The following is a 15,282-nucleotide window of genomic DNA, read 5'->3' as shown; positions in this document are numbered from 1 at the left end:
TGCATTGCATGGCAGTTGATATCTCTTGCGAAGTAAGATGCACGTAATATATAAGATGATCCTGAGAAATACTAGATAGCGTGTGTTATATCAAAAGTGTTGCAGAAACCAGCCTGAACCTCAGGGACGCAGACAGAAATCTGGAGTGAAAGTAGCTGATATAATATTTTTTCCCCCTTTCCCAGATTCTAACCTGCTCCTTAGCCACTTAGAGGAGTCCTGGCCTCATGCCCTCCAGCACTCAGCATTTCCTAGCACATAAGGTTACTGGGGTGCAAAACTAGGAAGATCTTTACAAATTCTCTACATTAGGAATTAACCAGTGCAAAGACAGTGCGCATGCAGTGACATGTTCCTAATGAGGGGCAAGACTCATCTTGTTCTGTTTGAACCACGTAAAGCAGTCAGGGATGTTTTGATAACAATAGAAATGACTACAAACAAGTTTATCATTGGTAGTTACAGAGGAGAAGCATGCAAGAGTCCAGGTAAGTACCAAAGACATATCTAACCTTAACTGAAACAGTATGGGTTTTAACACTAGGGCCTCATCCTTTTAAGGATGATTTAAATGTTACTAAAAATACTTCAGCTGTTGATGCTTGCTCACGGCTAACTTTACATGGGCTCCACTGGCTAAAATGGGCATTTAAATGTCTACATGTAGACACCACATTCAGGTGTCTTAATTTGGAGCTGAATTCCACTGTGTGTTACAGGAATTTCCCAACTGGAGCTTGCCAGCTCCTTCAAAGAACACTCAGTATTGTTTTTTTTTTGTTGTTGTTTGTTTGTTTTTTTCCCCAAGAAAGCTGTTTCCTACCATGTAATTATAGAACCAAGACCATGGTTGTGGCATAAATACTACTCTGCTATCTCTAACAGAGAGACACACCAAGCTAAGCTTGGCCCCACAGTCTAAGCAGCTGAATGTTTGCCTAATTGTACTTCGAACCTGTTTGCACACTCCTGTTAAATACATGATTTGACATACGTGAAACTGCCACCCTCAGGCTCCATGTTCCCTGGGTATACGATATATGGCACAATCAGAGTCATAGGCTGATTTGTGAGGCAGAAATACTGCAAGATGCAATTAAATACTTCGTCAGCACTTCACACACAAACCCGAATTCCAAACTGCATAACTTTTCTTCCTCTCCACCGCTATGTTTCAGGGCAGGTTGCTTCCAAACATTTTTTACATCATCCTGGCTCCCAGGTTAACTTACTCACAAGACTGGGCCTTTTGATTTTAGGAGTCTGCAGACTCTTTATCTTCCCATTGGCTTTACCTATTATAATTCCATTAGTTAAAAGAAGTTAACCATTAGTTAAAAAAAGAAGAAGTTAACCATTAGTTAAAAGAAGACAAAAACCAACACAACTTTAGAAAAATATTTTGGATCACATAAAGTTTATTTACTTAGTAGAGAAAAGTTATATTACAATATATACAGTTTCTATTTACATATACACCTTTCTAATAAATGAAGCACCATATGATACAGTTAGTGTTTTAGAGGAATTTACAACAATTTTATTTTTGCATCCAAATACTTCTATCTACAGACACACATTGCTTAGAACCAAGTTCATTTAAGACACTGACTTCAGTGGGTTTTGGATTAGGCTGCTAATGAAGCTACCAAAGAGAAATTTAATTGCTGTCAGCTATCAATCTCCTATGCTTCAGGATAAGAGATCTTAGCCATGTCATTTCTGAGGATATGTGACAAATTAAACTCAGAGAAAGTCAAGAAGTACAGAAAGAAGATATATTATAAGCCACAAGAATTCAACACTCTCATCAGAAAGATTTTTATGGTTATCAGAAAGAATTTCATTAGAATGGAAGAAAGAACAGTGTGTAAATGTTTATGCACATTATGCAAAGTGAAGTTAAGAACCCGGAAGCTTATGTGGCATACTATCATGAATTCCCCAAGGAATCCATTTATTATTAAAAAGCCCCGTCTTATTCCTACCAAAGTTTGTGGCATGATCCCCTAAACTCAAAGGGAAAGACTAGCTGTTCTCTTTGTAATCTCCATGCCACTGTTAAGAAAAAAAGAAGGCTCTGTCCAAGGTACAGTTTCCTTCAAGTGAATAAAAGACATTTGGAGAGGGGGAAATGTCAAATGAGGTATTTAATTAACTACAGGAAAAATCGAAAGTATTTAGTTTTGAAAAAATCTTAGATATTTTACATATGCAATTATTACATTCACCTGATTGTGGGTCAAGTTTTGTATAAACTACATACCTTTTGGGCAACCCAAATTATGCATTTCATAATTTCATATTTTTGCTTCGCTAGATGTGGAATCTAACTGCTGGAAGAAAGCGTTGTTACTCTGAGGACAGTTACTATGACAGACACAGGTGTTGATCAACATCATCGGCTTTTTTAGGAATTTGCCCTGAGGACAGCGGAACTCAACTTGAATCGTTTTGGTGTTGTGTGGAGTACAGCATCGCCCATCACTGCAGAGGCCACAGTAACGAGGTTTGTACATCTGCACACTAGTGCAGTTCTTGTATTCAAAGCGAACAGCTTTCAGGGACTTCTTCGTTCGGATACATTTTTTCCCTTTCTAATAGAAATATGAAAAGATATTAGAGATAATATTGCATAAAACAGAAAGCAGTTAAAAATTGACATGCAAGGATACAGGTGTACTCTGAAAACTGAAATTTGTTGTCTTTGCTAGTTCTACATCAGTAGGACTTTGCAGTTATTTCAATAGTTACTTACTGGTTCTCAACCCTGCAAGTTCTCACCTTGATGTCAGTATGTTATTAGCAGAGTAATAAATGACAAATAATTAAAGCCCATTGTTGTCATCTGAGGCAAGACAAGCCAACATTCATTATGAAAATGGAAAAAAATTCATAGGCAACTGTAGTTCCATCAGAAAATGAGGAAGCCAAACAACCAAGTTACAGGACTCGATTCGGGAAGAAAAAAGAAGGCTAAAACAAACCTCTGAAGACTTGCCCCAATCTTGTGACCCAAGGCAGAACCAACTTTATCCAAGTTATTCTTAACAGTTGCTTGTCTAACTTGTCCTTGGAAGTCTTCAGTGACAGAGACGCCACAACTGCACTGTACAATCCAGGTTCACTATTCTTACCGCCAGGAAGGTTTTCACTCTTAATTTTCTTGCAGTCTAAGCTCACCACTTCTTGTCATGTCCACCATGGACTCAGCACAGTTATGGGAACTCATGTTTGTTCCCTTGTTTTCAGAAAAAGTGCAGTTTAATCAATCTTTCTAGACCTCTGACCATTCTTGTTAATCTCCCTGACTCTTTCCGAATGTTTCACATCCTGCTTAAACACAGCATTCAAAACTGCATAGAGTATTCAGCAAAAGCCTTAGCAATGCTTTCCAACACCAGAACATTACAAAACTGATGGTCTTTTCCCTAACTACATGTTATTCTCTCTGACAGCCAACACTTGCGTAAGGTGTAGTAGCAGCAAAAAAACTCAGAAACACACTTATTGCCCCTTAAGTGTCAGGGTTGGGTTCGCTTTTGGCAATGTATCATAAGGACTAAGAAAAGGTTTAGTTTACCCATTTCACACACTTCTCTGCAGTTCTAAGATGCTCGCTGATCTAGAAATCTGATCTGTTTGGGATGGCTCAAAAGATGTGCAGCACAAAGCTGCTGAGCATATGTGGCAAATCTAATGATTCTAAAAAATACTGGGTTTGCTGCACATATGCTAAAAGGTGTATTTGCATACACTTGTACCTCGAGCATTCTAGACTGTAATATTGCAACTGTAACATTCCAGCGGAAGAGATCCTGCTCCCTGTCACTGCTTGCAGCATACCTTATCAGATAGCTCTTCATTTTCGCAAGGTCTCATCATGCAAAGGCGTGTCTGCTTCACCATCTCACACTGTTGATTTCTGTTGGTGACACGGGTGGAAAAGCCCATTCCACAGCTTTTGGAACAAGCGCTCCATTCTGTTGTCTGTTCAATACAATTGGCACTTGAATCAGACACGTCGATCCCAAGTGTGGCCTCCTGTCTGTATGCTGGAGACAAAACCCCAAAGAACTTCATTACAGGCAAAACTTATGTGAAAGCCCAGTAACTAATTGACCTCTACCACGTGTAGGACGAAACAAGAGACCAAAAAAAAGGTCCAAAATTCATGCTTTAGGAATTTTAACATCTGCTTGTTTAGGAGCCCTGGATGGCTACTTGCTACATCTAAAAGTCAATAGAAAGGTGCATGTCATCAGAACAGTGCTTCAACTAGTCTTTAATCGTCATTCTTTCCAATGGGAACATATTACAAATCTGTTCTAAAGCTGTCACAAAAAATATTTATATTAGATATGACTTAAGAGAGGTTGGATGATTCATCTAAACTAATAAACAGCAGGGAAGTAAACTGCTTTATTCCCACAGTGATAGTCACCCAACCTTGTCAACTATTGACAGATTATAGACAGGTGACGGTGGGGAGGAAGGAAGGAAGGAATTTCCAGCTGTTTTTAGTTGCTCAAAGCCACCATCAAATCTGATCCCCATTCTGCCCTCACGGATGTGTTAAGCTGTATTATGCAAATATTGCTAACTGTATAGTTTGGTTCAGCAGTTATCATATGAGCAAACAGAATGAGGCAACATGACTGAGCCAGTCACTTGAATTTTCCTGCATCACTCCTACAGCTTTGGCTGTTAAGCTTCTCTAGAAACGCATTTTTGTCTTTTGAAAGATAAAGATCCAAAAAGGTGGCTTTCCAAGACAGATAGCCACTGCTAGAAAGAATCCAGATAATCAACCTGTAGGCATTTTAAGGATTAGCCTGTCACTGTCAAAAAAAATATAAATAAATAATTTTTAAAAAATCAAAGAAAAGGAAAGATAGTAGAAAGGCAGCAAGCTTTTCATTTACATCTTATGTGTCTTACATCTGACACTTCAGAGAATTCTAAAAAGTTATTAGAGCTTTTCATCCTGGACCATTCTTTAATTGTTTTTCAAATGGATTAGCTGAGTTTCAGCATAAGTAACTACTTAACACCACAAAGAACAGTGACTGGAAGAGAATGGAGAGCCCTCTACTCTCAGTAAAAGTAGCTTGAGAAAATCCATGTTGAACTGACAGTTTGATTTAAAGGGGAGGGACACATAATTCAGTAAGAAAACAGGTAAAAATATTATGTAGTCTAATTTTTTTTCAGTTATAAAAGCACTTTGAGTTGTGTTTTGGATTTTTTTGTTTTCAGATCCACTTGCTGTATTTATAACTACTGCTTCTCCAAGTATTTTGTAATGCTTTTAATGCCAACAATAATGATGAGAGCTCTAGCACAGACAGACAGGAATTTGTTGGCATTTTAGCTACTAGGCTGACCACTTGTAATAGCTGGGGAATTTCGGGGCGGGGGGGGGAGTCTTTTGTAGACTAAGTTGTTAGAGTGGTATTTATGATGTAACATACTCTTGCAGGGCAAACAGCAAGACTGCAGTTTTGATTGCGGGGGCAAAATAATATTTGGAGGATTATGAGTTTGTCCCTATTTTATTCCACTCATAGAACTACCCTGTAGCAGACAAATAGAAATTCCAGAACTGGAAACTAACTCAGGTTAACTACATTTTAAAACTGTGGTGCACATTCATCCTCTGAATATCTTTTCTTTTACCTATTCATTCATAACCTTTAAATTCATAGTCTTTATTCATAACCTGTGTTATACTTACTGGTCACTCTAGAGGAGGAAAAATAAAAAAGAAGGAGCACAAAGCAACATGTCTTAGATTTTGCAAGCCCATGGATATTCCCAGTATATCACCTTCTCCTCAGACTATGATTATTAGCTTTAGTTTCCTCACCAGCCATAGCAAAACCTCCCAAAATCACTTCGTCCTTTGGGTCGCAGATCCACTTCTCGCAGCACTCTCCGGGCACTTCGACCTTCCTCGGGAAGGGGCAGTCCGGGCCGGGGAGCAGCAGGTCGAGGTTGCAGCGGGGCAGGCAGCCGATCTGCCCGTCCCGGCAGGTGCACTGGTACTTGCAGCTGGGCTGGAAGGTCTCCCCGTTGCGGTAGATCATCCCGTCGAACACGCAGTTGTCCCCTTCCAGCACTGGCGAGGAAAACGAATGAATTTCACCGAGACGGCACGCTCAGCACCCTCCCCGTCCCTCCCACACACAGCGGTTTCCCTCTCGCTGCACAGAACCGGCTCCCACACCCCACTGCCGGCCCCGGGGGTCTCTCTTTCCCCGCAGTAACCCCCTTTTAGGCGGGGAGCCGCAGGCTGGGGGCACGGCCCGCGGCCCCCCGCCCACCTTACCCATGCAGATGCCGGAGTCCCCACTGTCGTCGGGGCCGCGGTCGCAGTAGAGGCCGCCGCTCTCGTCGCAGGGCATTAGCGGGGAGCAGCTCTCGCCTCGCTGCCGGGCGCACACCGGGCAGCAGGAGCAGCCGTCCAGCACCGCCGGCACCCCCGGGGCGCAGCGCGGCGGCTCCTCCGGGCACCCCCCGCTGCACGGCCGGGGACACGCCGCCTCCCGGCCGCTCACCTAACGGGGAACAAAACCCGGGGGGGAAATCGGGTCACGGCGGCGGCTCCCCCCCTCACAGCCGCCGCCGCTTCCCCGAGCCCCGCCGGCAGCCCCGCACTTGCCTCGCACAGCCGGAGCAGGAGCGGCAGCAGCAGGGCGGCCAAGCCCTGCCCGCCGCCCGGCACCATGCTCCCGATCGCCGCCTCCCCGCGAAGCTGTGGCGACAGAGCCATTGCGGTCGCTTTTATAAGAGACGGCGGGGAGCGATTTCCACCCTCCCCTTCCCCGTCTCGCCGCCGACGAGGCAGGGCCGGAGGCGGGGAGCTGGAACCGGAGCCGGGCTCGGCTCCCCCCGGCTCCTCCTGCCCCTCAGCGCCGGGCCCAGGCCCGCCATGACCCGCTGAGGCCCCGGCCCCGCTCCCCGCAGGTCTCGCACCGAGCGCTCAGCCTGGGTGGCCGGGGCCTGAGGCCCCCGGTGTGCCCCGTGAGGGCAAAGCCTTGAAGGCGTGACTCGTCAATAAACTCCGGTTTCATGTTTTTAAGCACTGCTCGTTGCCACAGAGTATAAAGCATCGGTCTGCTGGGTTCAGGGGCTGCACAGCGAGCTCCTCACTCTCTGCGCAGCATAAGGTGGTGATCTGGAAGGAAGACACACAGCCATGCTACAACATGGTGTGGTGATTTGGAAGAAGACACACACAGCCATGCTACAACACTGGGTGGTGATTTGGACATCACACACACACAGCCATGGTCACACCGTCCTCACCTGGGCACACCAACACGTCAAGCCTCAGGAGTGCTTTGGAGAAGTAGCTCCAGTGCTCTGTGCTGTGCTGTTAACCTGAGTGGTATCACAGAATCACAGAATGGTTGAGGTTGAAAGGGACCTCCAGAGATCATCTAGTCCAACTCCTCCTGCTTAAGCAGGGTCACCTAGAGCATGTTACACAGGATCGCATCCCGGTGGGTTTTGGATATCTCCAAAGAAGGAGACTCCACAAGCTCTCTGGGCAGCCTGCTCCACTGCTCTGTTCAGATAGTACCTGCAGTTACCTGAGTGTAGGTACCTGCAGTGATATAGGCAGAGCTTATGGGAGACTAAATCTGTTAACATGTTATCCGTGTCAGAAATTATCTTCTGCCCAAGGCAGGTGGCCTTGGGTCTCTCTAGGATATAGATGTTCTCCATCCGCAGTTGTCTGAGGCAGGTAATATGCACTGGGTTCTGTTGTGGCTTGTTAAAGAAAAAAAATATTTGAAAAATAAACAGAAGTTGTAGACAGGCTAGTGAAAACAGGATGCCTTTTAAGCCTAAGACATGACACAAGTGGTACTCATGAATTTACAAGGCTGCTGTCGCTCTAAGCCAAAGCAACACTCAGTGCAAAACCAGCAATCACGAGATGCAAGTTTGGTGTTGAACAAAAGTCACCATGCCTTTCTTGATGCTGTGTGGCAACAGCTGGGTTTCTGGAAAAGGCTGTCATTCTGGGCAAAGGGGAACATGGGGGGGTTCAAACCTTACAAACAGCTCAGGCATCGGTTTGAGGTTATTTCAGTTATCCACTGTCACAGAGGCCATTTCAGCTTCCTTATCTCCTTTTTTTTTTTCTTTTTTTCTTTTTTCCCCTTGCTTCTTTGCTTTCTTCTCCAATTTAGGCAGTCAGTATAAAGCCATTTTTTATAGTACCTTGCTTGTGAACAGAAGGACCAATGCTGTTGGCCAAGCTAATGTTACAGTTTGCTAAAAAGAAGCATTGTTGTTCCTGTAGTCTTCCCAGAAGCAAGGCCATAAGCCAGAGGGGCACATGTAACATCTGTTTTTGCCTGCCCCTCTCTGTGTGACTCTGATGAGGTTTTCAGTGGCAATAATCACAGCCATGGAAAGTTACCTTCCCTTTAAATGAGATTACTTCACTCTTAAATATATTCTAGTCTATAAAAAAAGGTTTCAGCACATAAAACCGCAGAGAGAATAAAAGAATGAAAAGAATATTTACCAGCGTAGTTAATTTTGAAAAATTAACTGCTTTATCTTTATTTACTAAATTTATTATGGGGCCATTTTCGTATAAAATACCAGTTATAAAAATAAGGTGATACTGCAGTATAGTGCTGTAGGGACAAATTCCTTTTTCCAGACATTTCTGCCCCCAAAAAGCAGGCATAATTTGGACTCTTTTGGAATTACCCATTCTAAGATGCTGTTTCATCTTTCTGGAAGTGAATCTTTTTGTCTGTACTTGTTTTACAACTTTTTTAAGGCTGACATAATTTTTTTATCATATGAAAGCACCCTTTGTTATTATTCAGAGAATAAAATAATGATCAGGTGGAGGGTTTTATTGCTGGCTCAGCTGACAATGAATAGCACTTACTCATGCTATAAAACGAGTACATACAAATGAATATTTTAGTTTCTCTGTGTTTGCTTTTTTATACAACTCTGTTTAATTGGGTTAATATTTGGGCTGCCACCTTGGGTCTTGGTTTTGCAAAGAGTAATATGTAAAGAAATTAAGAAATTAAAGAAATTAACTCTGCTCTTCACTTTGCAGGAAGACACGGTCAACGAACAGTGTTGAGAAGCGTGAGTTCAGGAACAGAGTCCAGGAGTAGAGTTCCAACTCCAAGTATAAACATAAGGGATTTCCCAAGCCAAGGTCACAGGCAAGGAAAGTCTTGCATGGTACCTAGTAAAAGGAAAACAAGCTGGTTATCTACAGTTTCTAACTCATAGGGATATAACCTGTACAGGTATATAAGACGCTAACTAGGGGCCATGCAGAACAAATGCTGAAGTGTTCTCTAATCTTAGCTTTAAAATTAAGCTCCTAATTGCTGTGAATGCTTAAGCAAGCCAGGTAATGTGTCTTAAGTTGCACTTAAGCATTATCGAGACACAAAGTGCTTCCCAGATACCTTTTCTTTCTGGAAGGAACACAGCTTTGCATTTTTGTGCAGAGAACATATGCCCAATCTCATCCACAGCTATGTTCTCCATTGCCTTTGCAGGCAAAGATTTCTCACTCTGGATTTCCATCTCTGCCTTAAGCTAAACCTCTAACATGGTTGTCTGGACATGATGTTTCACTCAGGTCCTTATGTCCATAGAGCTAGTAACGCTCAATATGTCACTTTTACCCAGCCTGTTTACATCCACAACACAAGATGGTTTATGGTCTCTGTCTAAAAGATTGGAAGCATGGGTTACAAATAAAACTGGTTTTAACTCCTACAGATTTTCTAGTTGTGGATCCTATTCCTATCCAGAGGTATCTAGGTATGTAACAAACTTTACAAGCGTTCACAGCAACATCCCTCTTTTTAAAGCTAGCCACTTGTCTAACCTCCTGTGAAGGCCACCGTCCCACAGAATTTTTACATTTACATTTACAATACAATTCTTTACATTTACAGTTACAATATTTTTCATGAAATTTTCAAGCTAGTTTTAGCTAGTCCTCCATTTAGCTAGTCCTTCTCAACTTAGATGACAGCTTTAAATCCAAAATACACATTACACTTGGTATACTAATAGCAAACCAGTAGGTTTGATAACAAATTTGTTCCTTTTGCCTTGTTTCCTCTCCACATAGCAACGAGAGGTTCTTCACCCACAGATGAAAGTGCTGTAACTGAAACAGCCCCAGCTGCCTGAGCTGGTAGAGATGCTTTGAGGTATGTACCACAGTCATTGTGTTTCAGAGAAGATCTGTTCAGGATGCAAGTGGACTCTCCTTCATTTGTCCCTGCTTATATCACTAGTCTATATGGCTAGCATTGAGTTCTGAAGTTGCTGTTTGAGTTGTTGTTTATCCTCAACATTTGGGGCTTTAATATTGATGGATGGTGTGGTTAATCTTGAAGATGGTACCTGAGCTACAAATATTAGATGCTGGTGACATTACTTCTGATGTCAGTGTTAATGAACTGTTTTAATTCTTATCGAGCTTCCTATCGAGAAAATATGAGAAGATTGCTTCCCGTGAAGAGCTACACAAGTTCATGAAGAGTCCCTTCAGCTCCATACCAAGACTGAGTGTTTCCTATTCACAGTGGGATACCTGTTGCCATTAGGCAACAGAACTATGTTCATAGAAGAGGTTCTGTATTTTGATACATATATCCTTTTCAGTAGGATCTAGTGGATAGCAACAATACCCAGAAGATACACTGAGTACCTCACTGGAATGATTCTGAGAAGGAAAACGGCACTGAGGCAAAAAAGCCCTTAAGGTCTGGTCAGCTTGGAAATTATCAAAGGAGCTGTTCACCGTGAGTAAGACAATCCATTCCCAAAAGCATCTGTTCATGCCATGGAAGTTTACTGATAAACCTCTTGCATATGTCATGACTGGGACAGAGAAAATAAATAAGTCAGACCACTGGAGGTTAATATGACTGTGTGTGCTCTTGCTGAGTAAATCAGGCCAGAGAATTTTCCCCACTAGTAAATGCAGTGAACCCAATGACTTCTCTCTTCAAAAGGAATTCTGTTTCAATGGAAAGATGGATATTCCAGAAAAGCAGCTGGTTTCTTCAGTGTTTAACACTCTTTCTTGTATCATTCTTTTAAGTAAGATTTAAGGTGTAATCGTTTTTCTAATGACAATATTATCAGAATCAGCCCCTCAAACTTAAGCATGGTTGTGTTTTTTAATTGAAATTAAAAATATATTATCCTTCTGCCTATAGAAGTGTTGTACTTTTTATTTTATACAGCATTTTATATATAGTGTTTTACAATTCAATTTAGCCTATGCAACAATACCATCAGTTTTGCAATACTTAAGAATTGTGCAAGTGACAGTAATTTGGATGTTATTTTTTTTTTGAGATATGCCTCCCATATCATCACAGTTTTGGCAAATTAGAAATCTGGAAAAAAACATGTTGGAAGCAAAATGTCTTTATTTTAGAGATTTAACTTTGGACTTAAATAACATTTTGTTTAAAATTGAAACAATTTAGAAAATGTCAGAATGAGTTAAGTGGGGATGGGGAGTTGCATCATTGCTTTTGACTAAGACAATTCCATGTACTTAAAAGAAATTCACAAAATGTTCCAGTTTAATGCAGTCTGTATGTTCTACCAAAAAAGTTTCCTCGATTTCTTTCTTCCAAACTTATTTTAGCTATAGGGCCTGCTGGGAATACTTCTAGCACAAGTCACCAGGTGAAGTTGCTATGTATAGCTTTTTGGTTTTTGCTGTTTTGGGGAACATAAGAGGAATTTTATTTTTTTAAGAAAGCATTTATTATTTTTTCATTTACATTTTTTTCTAACTAACGTTGAAAAAGCTCTGCCCTTTGAAGTAAGAAGAGTGCAGGTGAAAGTGTTTGCTGTGGTTTCACGTGGGATGAAATTTCTGGAAAAGAAGACGGCCAAGAAGGACAAACACTGTATTCATACTGCTACAGATAAGTAGGGTGGGAACAGCTCATGCCCACACTGCTTAGGGCTATCATTCTTTAGACTAGCATTTAATTCTTCATGCCCTGGAATTCTCCGTACCTTCATGGCCGCAAAATATAACCATTAGTTTGGGAAGGACGAGGGACATTACCAAACAAAGCACCTGAAGTAACATGAAGGCTAGTTATACTGCATCTCACCAAAAAGATGTTTTTATACAAGGACTCCGTGGGCAGATATTGCATGCCACGGGATGTTGTATGCTTGCCTGCTCCTGCTCAAGATGGCAATACGTGTGTGTTTATTCAGTACTGTGTGCTCATATTCTCTAGTGCTAATTTCTGCTCTGTTGGGAAACAAAGAGATAAGAATTGTCCCAGAAATCGGTCATTAATATTTGCTCTCAAAATAAATAAGTGTATTTGCTTATTTCATTTGATTTGAAAATTCATTAATCCCAAATATATACTTGTGCTTTGTATCTGAAAACCAGACTGATATTACTAAGAGTCTAAGTTTAGTTCATTTTACTGCGTGAGACGATAAATGGATAAAAAGAATTGGGGATTTTTTCCTTTCATTATTCATGGAATGAAATTTATTTTGGTGCAGATGGCCAATGAGATGTTTGAGGAACATACCACTTAATTTCTACTTCAAGAGCTTCAGAAGAGGTACTTGAACAGGTCATTTGGACTTTTTTTTTTTTTTTTTAATCTTTTCATGGATGAAACAGCTGTTACATGGTTGCATCTCAGATTGTTTTTGAGAAATGAGTACATGTATGAGTAAGGGCTGGAAGAACAGGCTGGCATTCTGAGGAACCTAATGGTGATAAAATTGATGTTCTGCAATCAGAAAATTAGATCAGCAGAGTGGATTTTTCCCCATCTTTCTTTTTTCTCTAAAGAACATTCTTTGAGCATGTCTGAAAGAAAGGGGTATAGCTAAATAATTCAGCTAATTGACAGTTCCTGACGCTGCCAAGTAAGGTTTGTTACTAAATGGCATGATTTAGGGCTGTCCTTCATGCCTGTTTCCCATATCCGCATTGGTGTCTGCCAAGAGCTGAATAATCTGGCCATAAGTAATGAAAACATGCTTTATAGTTTTCATTTAATTTTGCAATATGCTTTTGTCATATTCTTTTGTGGCCTCAACTGAAAGAGAAAAATCTTGGGAGAACAAACAAAACTTACGGTGTGTCCTGGGAATGAGCACTTCCAGAGGTTTTTGAATTGGTAGAGATCTGAATTAGAGGCTGCGAATCTACTGAGAATGCAAGGCAATGAAAAACAAATGAAATGCAATTAAATTGGACCCTCTTAGCTTGAGCACTCTCTGTAATTTCTGTTGTAGATTTGTGCCACTGGTGAAGAGGCAGTCTCAGAAGTAATTCTTACCATTTAAGGCTTTTAAGGTTAAAACCAGCTTTTGCTCATAGAGCAAGTTACTAGCCAGTGAAGGCAGGGAACTATGAGAATATGTTCCCTACGAGGAATACCCATATTCACAAGCAATGACCCCCTGTGTAAAAGCTGCACTTTTAGGGGTCTTGGGATTGCATTACAGCACTCCTGTCTCTGAGTGAGAAGGACAGGGACACAGTACAGCTACAGAGGGTTGTATCAGGGACACGCCTGCTGCAAGGTGTTCATATTCTCTAACCGGAATAAATTTGAACACCATACATTTCAGGTCAGACATCTGATTTTGAGTATCTATCAGTTATCTCTGTCAGTAATACGTCTGCATTTTCTCCGTCATCTGTTCTGAGTTCCTGCAGTGTCCATGAGTAACATTCTGGGCTGGCAAGCCAGGTGCCCTTCCAGGGAACCATTCCCAGCCATAGTTCCTGGACTAATTTTCTGATTTTCCCAAAATCTCTTTGCTGTTTCTCTAAGTTAGGGCTTAAAAATACTCATAAGGAAATACTGAAATTTTGATCTTGTGATAGCCAAGCCTTTTCTGTTGGCACTACAAAGAGATTTTTTTCTCCTTTAGACAGCCATATGATATCAACACAGCATACCTTCTAACTGCATGCAATGATTTTTGCCAAAGGAAACATACCGAGCCGAGCTTCACCCACCCAGCGGAGTCACTGAGTCCGAGCACTGTATCAGCCATCCAGCAAAGAAATCGAAGACATGAGAGATGGAAGAAACTATTGGTCATCTAATCTCTTTTTCTGTTTTGCTGGTCCTGTTGCCAGGGAGATATTGTATTAAAAGGAGTGGCCCACATATTCACTTCACTTATAGACTGCCTCATTGTAAAAACAGCATTTAAAAATAAAGTTTAAAAATACTTGTGGACTGAAAATGTTATTGTGTCATTGTTTAGCCAAACTCAAATAATTTAATACTTTCAATAGTCCTTGTAAACGATCCATTCAGGTTTTTTTTTTTTTTTTTTTTTTTTTTTTTTTTTTTTTTTTTGTGTGTGTGTGTTTCTCTAAATTCTGTCCAGGTTTTCCTACTGAAACTCATACAGCATAAAAAATTTATTCAGACAAGCATGCCTTTTTTTTTTTTTTTTTTTTTTTTTTTCTAAATGAAAGTCAGGGGCTTGTTTATAGAGAGTGCTTTAATACAGTTCATTCCGTTTTCCCATTTTTTTTTCTTTGGTCCTTCTAGAAGTGTCCAGGACAGTCTCCCTCTGTTTTCCCTTTTGTGGAAATGGAAACTGAATATGGATTCAGATCCCCACCCCCACCCCGTTCCTTTTTTTTCCATATGTTTTTTTCCTTGGGACACATGTGCTTGCTGATATGTTTGCTTGTAAGTTCAGAATAACTCAGTACGAATATTCATCAGGGTTAACATGACATTTGCTTGTTCTGTAAGCATTACCATATTCAAGGAATGGGCAGAAGATCCAGAAGTCTGTAGTTAGAATTTGGGATTACTGTTTAGTCTTCTCTTCAAAGAAGAGATTTGGGAGGAATGTAGGAGGTCGTGAAGAGAAGCAATTCTGTACCTGTAGGAGAGGGAAGCTCCATTCCTGGGTAGCGTTCAGCCTCGTGCTCTGATCATGTAATCTCATCTCCTTTTTGATGAGTTCCTTCAGAACTTCCCCCCGGCCTTCTGTAGAGTGTCTTAAACACCAGGAGGACACAGCATGTAATTTGTAATTTGACCACAGCAAAGCTTCTGAGAGAAGCAGTCCTCTCGAGAACTAAATGCCTCTCCAAGTTTCTGTCACTGCTCCTACCAGCTGTCCGTGGGCCAGCGCTGTTCCTCGCTATACACATTACGGTTGATCACATTACGGTTCCTTGCTGTACACATTACGGTTGATCCCTTGTCATCAGTT

The 15,282-nt window shown here is 41.3% G+C and overlaps 1 protein-coding gene and 1 long non-coding RNA gene across 2 annotated transcripts; one reads left to right on the top strand and one right to left on the bottom strand.

Moving 5' to 3' along the window:
• Positions 1–1,398: 1,398 nt before the first annotated feature.
• On the bottom strand, positions 1,399–6,798 carry CCN3 (cellular communication network factor 3). The gene is made up of 5 exons (XM_035556272.2): positions 6,665–6,798; positions 6,332–6,560; positions 5,870–6,121; positions 3,847–4,055; positions 1,399–2,597 (listed from the first exon to the last, which is right to left on the bottom strand). Exons 1-5 carry the CDS (start codon positions 6,773–6,775, stop codon positions 2,301–2,303), a joined length of 1,098 nt encoding a protein of 365 aa, XP_035412165.2. The 5' UTR covers positions 6,776–6,798; the 3' UTR covers positions 1,399–2,300.
• A 3,365-nt stretch (positions 6,799–10,163) lies between these two features.
• LOC118252719 (uncharacterized) lies at positions 10,164–14,145 on the top strand. Its single transcript, XR_004780220.2, has 4 exons — positions 10,164–10,226; positions 10,684–10,823; positions 12,577–12,638; positions 13,969–14,145. It is a non-coding gene; the product is annotated as an uncharacterized LOC118252719 (long non-coding RNA).
• Positions 14,146–15,282: the final 1,137 nt, after the last annotated feature.

Source organism: Cygnus atratus, chromosome 2 (genome assembly GCF_013377495.2).
Source record: "Cygnus atratus isolate AKBS03 ecotype Queensland, Australia chromosome 2, CAtr_DNAZoo_HiC_assembly, whole genome shotgun sequence".
In the NCBI taxonomy this organism is placed as follows: domain Eukaryota; kingdom Metazoa; phylum Chordata; class Aves; order Anseriformes; family Anatidae; genus Cygnus; species Cygnus atratus.
Note: the sequence above shows the minus strand (reverse complement) of the source record. Positions and strands in the feature narration are given on the sequence as shown.

Bases quoted from the DNA above. Each gene is read 5' to 3' on its own strand.
- CCN3 (XM_035556272.2), bottom strand. From the start codon at position 6,775: ATGGCTCTGTCGCCACAGCTTCGCGGGGAGGCGGCGATCGGGAGCATG. The intron at 4,056-5,869 runs GTGAGGAAACTA...TTTTGTCTCCAG, and splicing joins GGGAGGTTTTGCTATGGCTG to CATACAGACAGGAGGCCACA. The intron at 2,598-3,846 runs GTATGCTGCAAG...TATTTCTATTAG, and splicing joins ATGAAGAGCTATCTGATAAG to AAAGGGAAAAAATGTATCCG.